Source organism: Nicotiana tabacum, chromosome 13, assembly GCF_000715075.1.
Source record: "Nicotiana tabacum cultivar K326 chromosome 13, ASM71507v2, whole genome shotgun sequence".
Lineage (NCBI taxonomy): Eukaryota > Viridiplantae > Streptophyta > Magnoliopsida > Solanales > Solanaceae > Nicotiana > Nicotiana tabacum.
Window position 1 is genome coordinate 97990125 of NC_134092.1, and position 9236 is coordinate 97999360.

Sequence of the window (9236 nt, forward strand, 5' to 3'; positions counted from 1 at the left end):
GGGCGGAGCTAGCACAGACTTGCGGTTCAGCCTAATCCAATAACTTTAGTACAAATTCTGTATTTTTAAAAAAAAATTATTGAGTATGCATAAATTATTAATTTAGAACCTAATAACATAAACGAACTAGAATCACGAACCCATAATCTTTAAATCTTGACTCCGTCTCTACTCGTGAATGCGGAATACTTTACTGAACCCTTGCGTTACGCCTAATCCTCGGACCCTGCGTGAACATCCCTTGTTTGTTAATTTGAGGAGAATATGAAAGTTATACAGAAATAAAATTTAAAAATATATTAAGACCTCTCAAAATAAAAAGAGTGTCATATAAGCAACGCGGAATGAGTATTCTTTATGTAGTTTTATCTTATATATACCATGTTTTTAAATTATTAAAAATTATTTACAAAAGGAAAAAATGCAAAAGAAAGAAAAAGAAAAGGAAGAAGGTAGTTTGGGAAGGAAGAAAAGAAAGAAAGTGGGCAAGGAAGACGGAACCGAAAGTAAGAAAATTATGTAACCACCACTTCTTTCTTTTCTTTCTACACTTCTTATTACACTGTCCCTTTCCGCTGAAAACTCCTTTAATTCCGTAATAATACTATTACTCTTCAAACAAAAGAAGCCAAGAATGGCGAAAACCACCGTAGAGGGAGGAGGAGGGCTGCCGGCGGCGGCTAAAGAGGCGGCAGAACTGAAAAAGGAGTTGCAGAGAGCAGTAAAGGCTGTAGTTGAAGACGATGATTACAGTTTAGAAGCCACCGATCGAGCCATGCAGTGTTTATGTGCTTTAAAAGAATTGAAATTGAAACCTTTGAATTCAAATCCTCTTGATATTCGTAGCCTTTCTTTGAGTTTACCAATTCCACCCAATGAATTTGTTTGTCCAATTTCTGGTCAGCTTATGAAAGACCCTGTTGTTTTGGCTTCTGGCCTGGTAATTGCTTCTTTTCCTTCACTCTTTCATTTTAGCAGTAATTTCCAGTTTCTTTGTATTAATGTTTTTCAATTATTCTGCTCATTAAAAGAAGTTTCTTCATTTTATATATACGTCGTTTAAAAGTATAATTTTATTGCTTTCCTTTACTGTTCAATTTCAGTTTTTTCTTGTTTACTTTTTTGGGGGGTATTTTATTTGTAGTAAATTGCCTTGATTAATCTTTTATTTTATGGATACAGTAGTATGTTCAAATTGTAATGTTTTTTTTTGGGGGGAGGGATTAGTTCTTCACCTCTGTTTCGTGGTTCTTAAAATTATTCTTGTTCAAGTATAGGAATAAGTATTACCTGCTTGATACACATCACATGTGAACATTTATTATGAATATAGTGTCATTTATATGTGAAATAGTTTTGACATTTAATAGCTGTGAAAAATCTGAAGAATAAATTTCTCTTCACGCTCACCTTAACATTTTCTTGTTATCTACAAAAGCAAGAAAACTATACGGTACTTGAAGGATGATGTACGTCCAATGTTCGATTACATCATCCTTGTCGAACACAAAAAGAGAATGCCAGATATACGAAGCATAATGTGCAATCTCCAAATTGTTGTACCTCTTGTTGAAAGGTTGTATATTGTTCTGTATTAGTGATTGTTTTTCCACAAGTATCACATCAAAGGCGGGATTCAAAATTAAATATTACTCCCTTCGTTCAAATTTACGTGAACTTGTTTGACTGAACGCGAAATTTAAGAAAAAATAAAGACTTTTGGAATTTGTGGTCCTAAACAATTCAAAAAGGGGCTCAGTGTATTTGTGTGGTTATAAAAGCTTCTTATTAAGGTTAGAATTGTAAGTAAGCAAAAATGTTTCAAAATTTAGAAATGGGTCATTCTTTTTGGAACGGACTAAAAAGGAAATACGTTCACGTAAACTGAAACGAAGGTAGTAGAATAAATGGCCTTTGGGATAGGGAATTGGTTAAAATTGCTTTGTTAGTCGATGTTTATTAAGAAGAGCTAGAAAAAAGAATCTCCATAAATCTTATCTACCAGTTGCAATTTTACAGATTTTCTGTGTCAGTAAACATGAGTCAAGAGAGGAATGGAACTACAAACCTTAGATTTAGTTGTATGTTTCCACATAAATATACATGGTGAAATTTATTTGCCAAACAACTTGATTGCTGGAGAGGAGGCTACGGGCATTACTACATTATGTTATTCAGCTTAACTTATATCAGCTCAGAGTTCCTTCATGCCAAATTCTCTTTCAACTATTCTACTAGGAAATTGCTAAACTTTTTCTATCTTTGTGATTTTCCTTAATACTTGGATCAACTCGAACTTCACTAAATGGTTGTTTTCATTAAAATTTTATGTATGTTATGGTGGTTTGCAGACATATGACAGACCATTCATTCAAAAGTGGCTGAAGGATGGCCATCGTACGTGCCCTGAAACAAAGCAGGTTCTTTCCCATTCAGTTCTCACCCCAAATCATCTTGTGAGAAAAATGATTTCACATTGGTGCCAGAAGCATGGAATTGAGCTGCCCGGCCCTTCTCATGATGAGGACCATGATATAATCACAAACGCAGACCGAGATCGTTTAAATTTACTGCTTGAGATATTGTCCTCTAGTAATGTTTTGGAGCAGAAAAAAGCTGCAAAAGAAGTTCGCGTTCTGACTAAACAGATGCCATCTCTACGGGCTGTTTTCGGGGAGTGCAATGATGCCATTACCAAATTGCTCAATCCTCTATTGTCTGGTAACGTGAGTAATCATCCTGATCTACAAGAAGATTTGGTCACAGCAGTTCTGAACATCTCAATACATGACAGCAATAAAAAGCTAATAGCTGAAAATCCTGTTGTCGTTCCTTTACTCATTGAGTCGTTGAAGTTCGGAACGCTTGAAACAAGAAGCAATTCTGCTGCTGCTCTCTTCACATTATCAGCACTTGATTCAAACAAGCATATTATCACAAAGGCAGGTGCTCTCAAGCCTTTAATCGACCTTTTGAATGAGGGACAACCATTGGCCATGAAAGATGCTGCTTCCGCAATTTTTAATCTGAGCATTGTCCACGAGAATAAGGGTAAAGCTGTCGCCGAAGGAGCAATAAAGGTGATTATGAAGAAGATCAGGGGTCGCGTACTCATTGACGAGTTATTAGCTATTCTTGCCCTGCTGTCCAGTCATCACAAGGCAATCGAGGAGATGGGGGAGCTGGGTGCAGTCTCTTGTCTCCTAAGTATCATAAACGAGGACACAAGTGATCGCAACAAGGAGAACTGCATCGCAATCCTCTACACGATGTGTTATAATGATCGTACAAAGTTGAGAGAGATCTGGTTAGATGAGAGTGTCAATGGGACGATATCTAGTCTTGCTCAAAGTGGGACCTCTAGAGCCAAGAGGAAGGCGAATGGCATTCTTGAGCGGCTAGATAGATATGTTTCTCTTGTGCACACTACTTGAGGATGAATATTTTGGGTATATGTACATTCCTAATCACCCCATGTAAGTGATCTTGCTTCTTAGTAGATCTTATACAACTGAATTCTGTACTTGTAGGAAGATATAGATTCTTTTTTCGTGTCCATCTTGAGACTTGTAGATTACTGTAAAAATGAAATTCTCAACAATAAGTACATTTAAGTTTCATTGTTAGTAGTTTGTTCTACTTATACAGATACATCCTGCTTGTGGCTTCTCTGATAATGTTCAAATTTGCTGCTCTCTTGCTTTACTATTGGTTTTACTGTTGTCTTCTGCGCGTGTTATTTGTACAAGTGAATATATAGTGTTTTTAGGTTCAGTTGGTTCAGGGTAGTGATGCCTGAAACGATATCATGGCGTTTGGTTAATTTCAGGACAAAAACTCAGCCGAATTATATTCCTTGCTGGTGAAGGGATGAGCAAATAGCAATACCTGTGCCAGAAATGGAGCAAAATATCCAATATATCAATATGTAAATAAAATGTTCCCTTGATATATCAAGGTTTAGGGTTTAGAGCTTTTATGTATATCAATAAAACATTATAAAGCTAACGTGAAATTAGTTAAGTCAGTATCACTTTAGGGACATAAACAAACAATCCAACGACATTTGATGTGAAAAATCAGTCATATACTACCCCTATTAGTTCTACAAAAAGAAGATTTCATTAGCTACTAATTAAATCTTTAGTAAAATAGCTTCGCCACAAGACTGAAGTTGACGATGATAATCAATATCTCCATGTCCATAGCCTTTGGGGATGATACTTATGCCTTACAAGGCGGAGCAAGGCATCTTGAGAAGAATCCAAACATTCTCTTCTGTATCCATATCAAAACAATGAATGAAAAGAAAAGGGTCAGAAAAATGCTATTTTATCAGTTGGTTTAGTGTAAACAAAATCATTGAATGTGAAGGTGAACTCACTTTCTCAATTTCATAGTGCTTTTTCTTTACAAAAACTTAAGATACAAACAGAGAAAAAGAAAGCTCGAGTTTCTTGATTATATTGGAGTCAAGTTATTTTTCTGATCGTAGCTCAGTATGTAGAGATGTGATATTAATGTTGACAACCTTCTTTTTGTTTTTTCCGATTGCCAATATTATTGTATGTCCATGTTAGTGCTGATTGGTGATTTGACAGATCTTTGTCGGTATTCTTAACTATCAAATAATTGGAGAAACAATATTAATGTGAATAAATTAAAATTGAGGGACTACTTGAATTTATTGAAGCGAGATTATCCATCTGATATCACTATAAAAAAATTGTAAAACTTTGTGCTGAAAATAGTAAAATGACAAGCTCGAAACAAGGAAACAGCCAAGGGGCATAAATGTGCCCATACTAGTGTTTATCTCAGACGATGAAATTTAACCTAAAGATTCACAAATAAAGGATAAACACATCAATTAATCATGCAAAGTGATAAAAAGTGTACAAAAAACACATATATATTATGTATTTATTAATTAAATGTAAACACGAATAAATATTTTACGATAAAGACTAACTCGCTTATAGCCGGGAAGAAGATGAGGAGGAATTTTGTAGAGATCTTCATCCACAGGTTTGGGATTTGTGGGCCGCTGGGCCACTGTTGCGGACTTCATTGTAGGCCCACTGTCGTTCTTTAATTTCTCTGCTTTACCTGTCCATTTCTGCTCTGGACACCTCTTCTTATTTATTGCTGCCTTTGTCTGCACTTACGAGTTTATTATTATTCAATCTACAGTAATGTAATTTCGAGAGATTTATAATTTCTTGAAATTTATATGGATTTAGGTCAGAATATAAAAGAATAATCCACATAAGCAATATCAGTTAGTTAGTTGTGGTTACATTTCAGTCATGTTTATGTTACTTTGGCATGTTTGCGCTATAAAATCTACGCAACAATTCATTTAAAGTCAACTTAACTAATTGGGGATTGAAACCTTATTTAACACAATTTCTCCCTCTCCTTTTCACATTAACTCTGGAATCTTTAGAACAGCATATCATATTTCACATGGTAGGCGGTCCATCAGACAGTTCCTGAACATGCATACTGTACATATTTGAATATTTGACGTTCTGCCTAAAAACTCATATAATATACTGAGTTCGAGGCCAATAATGGAGCTAAAAAGTCAAGCATCAAATCTTGACTTTCCAAGTCCAATGTTGAAATTGGGTTGAGTTTGTTGGAAGCCTTTGCTACTTCCAATGACTCTTTGAGGAACACGAGTTCTAAGATTCAAAGAACCCCATTTTCTTATAGCCAATATAATTGTACCCTACATCACCAGGGTTACTATATTATTTGGTTTACAGCTATACAATTTCATACCTGATATTTGAACATACGATCATTGACTATATCATATTACAATCTTAGGCTCCAAATATTAATAGTTTTAGCAAATTAAATTTATTTTTATTTCACAGTTTAGAAAAACAGGAAGTTGTTTATTATTCTTTTTCCAGATCTATATGCTTCAATTAGTGGAGCGTTACTAAAGTAAAATAATTAAGTGAAAGACAATTTTTTATTTTTTATTTTTGTAATAAAGACAGATTGTCAAATGTCTTGCTTAAGTGGTATTCAATAATTTTCTAAAGACAAATATATCATGAACCACAGAAAGTATTTTTCGAGTTTAAATTCTATATTCAAAAAAGCTTTAATAAAATTGAAATAGGCGTGCGTATCTGTCTAACCACGAAGGTTTAACATGCACAAACTAACTACCATAAGGATCATCGTACTCTAAATTAGGTCATCTATTTTTATTTTAATAAGTGTAAATAGGCACTAAAAGAAAACTAAGTTATCAAGAGTAGGCGATGGGATGTAAGGAGAAGAAAAAAAAAGAGATAAGAAAATCTCCAAAATGCTAAAAAGAGGAGGAAAAAAAACTTACCTTTCTTTGAGGAGCATTAGGGATAGCATAAAAGTGAGGTTTGTGGAAATGAAGAGCATAAAGATCAGTAGTATTTTCTTCAAGTGATGAATGGCAGCTATGGCGGATCAATCCTGCTTGTCTTGCGCACTCGAAATACTGTGTAATTGGCATCTCATTTGCATTATCCCAATCTCCAAATACTGGAATCTGTCCACCTCTTTTACACTCCTATAATACATTATATCCATTACATGTGTATAGAACAAAAAAAAAATGCTTTCAAGAAATTGCACTATATATATAGTGAGAGAAGAGGAACTTACCATTTCCATAATTTGTTTGGTCCAGAGACAGGAAAATTGATGAAGTTAAACAAAGGAAAGGGGAGGAAATCTTGGAGAAATGATGTTTCTTGCTCTTCTTTAATTTGTAAGCTAGAAGTGAAAGATGAAGTCTAGTTGAGTGGGTTGTTTAGGTAAGTGGGGTGGGGTATAGATAATATATGGAGCTTTCTATCTATATAGATTTCATAAGTTAGGTAGTAGCATAATCTACACTTTTTAAAGGTCAAGCAAAGGTTTCCAACTTTAGGAGAATTAATGGAAACACCTTCCACCAAACTTTGCACTTCCAATATATTAATAATTAAAATAGGACTTGAAAAATACTAATGTATGACATCAACTGTACCTTTCGTTTTCACTACGAAACTGAAATTTTCTATTGTACATTTATCATTAAGAATTCAATAATAGTGGTTTAATTTTTAATGATTACTAGAGTTTGAACCATAGACTGCCATAAAACACAAAATTGACTAGCTTTCCTTTTTCAGCATAGATTATCAATTTAGACCTATGCTAGCAATATGTTCTGTCAACAAAATGTAGGACGTAATATCTAAGTTGGACTAATTAAAATCCATTTTAACATACCATAAGTATATATGTTGAACTTGTAGTAATATTAGAGTATTGTCTAATTAATAAATTTGCATATATCATTCAAATTAACTCTCACCAATGGAAAAAAGAGGAGCTAGCTACTAATAGAGAAAAGTGGTAGTACTAGTGTACACAGTACTACTATGAATTTGAAACTCCAATTATAAAAGTATGGTTGACAAGAAAGGAAGTTAGGTTACAAGAGAAAGAAAGGACAAAAAGACTTGTCAGTCTTAACGTGCATGTGAACAGTGGACTCTTTTCCATTGTCAAATTAAGGGTAAGACTAAAAAGTAACTTTCTGGGAACCTGTCGTTGACAATGGCTGCACCCATACCGGAGTTGATCAATCTAGGCTAGCTCTTCTTTTCCACCTTTTTTGGCTCTTTTACTTTACTTTTAGCTGCGCACGCAAAGACACCCTATATTTGCGCCATAGATCTGGTAAAATTAAAGGAAAAACTCCGTCTCAGGTGAGAAAGGTAAGGAGGACATTAATCTAGATAACTATTCTCTCTACATCCCCATAGCCTTTTGGGGACTCAATGACCAACTTTGTTTAGAATTAAAATCAAACTCATCCTTCGATTTTTCATAATACACATTTGCCTCCACCTCTCCTATGCAACGTCTAATTAGCCCTTGACATTTTCAATCCCTCCTATAATTACTATTGTTTATTTTTTTCATAAAAGGATTGAAAATGTCAAGGGTTAACTAAACATTGCATCGGAGAGGAGGAGGCAAATATATCTTTTATTATATTATGTATGATATTTTATTCTTTTTACCTAAGTAATTTACCTATAACTTCTTTGAGTTTTTGTTATAAAGTATAATTTATGATTGTTATTTTAATATTATGTGCATAAAGTGTATCCTTAAGTTTCGCTTTCTCTCTTATTGTCTATTATATTTTTTGAGTTTTTATTGCTATTATAATAGATAGTCTTTATAAATTTTTGTAAAATTTACCTCTATTTTTAATAATGATTTTGTGTTACACGCATTTAGTATATTTTTATAAGGTTCTCTCTTCTTTTATCGATTGTATAAATATAATTTCGAGTTTAAAGAAAATTATTATTATTATTTTTTTTAATTTGATAATTTCTTCGATATTCAATGGCATTAACTTATATGCTTGATTCTTGTTTTTTACTTCTTTCTGATTGCAGAAATTAAATCTATTTATTTCGTTTGTAAGTCCATAACATAAAATTTTAAAAAAGAGGAAAAAATTAATGATATTAGAAAGAAGTATAAAAAATAAGTTAAAGCCCGATAATCTTGAGGGTAAAGTTGGCATTAAAAGTTTTTAATTGTGATAGCAGGATAAGAATGTCTATAGTTCAAAGTTGGAGGAGGAGTTTAAATTTTAATGTAATGTTAGAGGGTGTAAACAATTTTTACCCAATTTCATACTGATACTCAGGTCTATACTTATTTATTTTAATTTATGTGAATATATTATTTTTTAGTTCATTTTAAGAAATGATTATCTCTTAAATTTAGAAATAATTTAATTAAAATTTTTAGTTTACCCCTAATGAAAAACTCTTATAGTGATCCCACAAGCGGGGTCCGAAAAGGATGGAGTGTAGCAGACTTTACCCCTACATTTGTGGGGTAGATAGGTTATTTCCGGTAGACCTTTATGTCAAAAAAAGTATTTTTTAAACAAACTTGAAAATACAAGAGTAATAAAAATATGATGAAAATGTTATAGTACAAGAAAGGTGACAACCAGGAGATTTAGGAGGGCAGAAGAGGGTTCACCCAAACCCCCTTCGTTGGAAAATTGTGTTGTATATATAAAGCAAAATCCGTTTTGTACTTGTATATATTTATATTTTATTTTGAATCCACTTGACACAACCCAAAAGCATAACTCAGTGATCAAGGGGGTTCAAAACCTTTGTAAGGTTGTTGGTTCTATTCCCACT

At 33.4% G+C, this 9236-nt stretch overlaps 2 protein-coding genes across 3 annotated transcripts; one reads left to right on the plus strand and one right to left on the minus strand.

Moving 5' to 3' along the window:
- Positions 1-481: 481 nt before the first annotated feature.
- Positions 482-3643, plus strand: LOC107782743 (U-box domain-containing protein 9). The gene is made up of 2 exons (XM_016603679.2): positions 482-940; positions 2352-3643. The coding sequence occupies exons 1-2, from the start codon at positions 635-637 to the stop codon at positions 3432-3434; spliced, it is 1389 nt and encodes a 462-aa protein (XP_016459165.1). The 5' UTR covers positions 482-634; the 3' UTR covers positions 3435-3643.
- A 93-nt stretch (positions 3644-3736) lies between these two features.
- On the minus strand, positions 3737-6839 carry LOC107782744 (uncharacterized). Of its 2 annotated transcripts, none has more exons than XM_075228211.1 (4): positions 6670-6839; positions 6365-6574; positions 4973-5158; positions 3737-3888 (listed from the first exon to the last, which is right to left on the minus strand). In XM_075228211.1, exons 1-4 carry the CDS (start codon positions 6676-6678, stop codon positions 3826-3828), a joined length of 468 nt encoding a protein of 155 aa, XP_075084312.1. In that variant the 5' UTR covers positions 6679-6839; the 3' UTR covers positions 3737-3825. The 2 variants fall into 2 exon arrangements, with proteins under 2 accessions (XP_075084312.1, XP_016459166.1); XM_016603680.2 differs by lacking the exon at positions 3737-3888 and adding an exon at positions 3982-4278.
- Positions 6840-9236: the final 2397 nt, after the last annotated feature.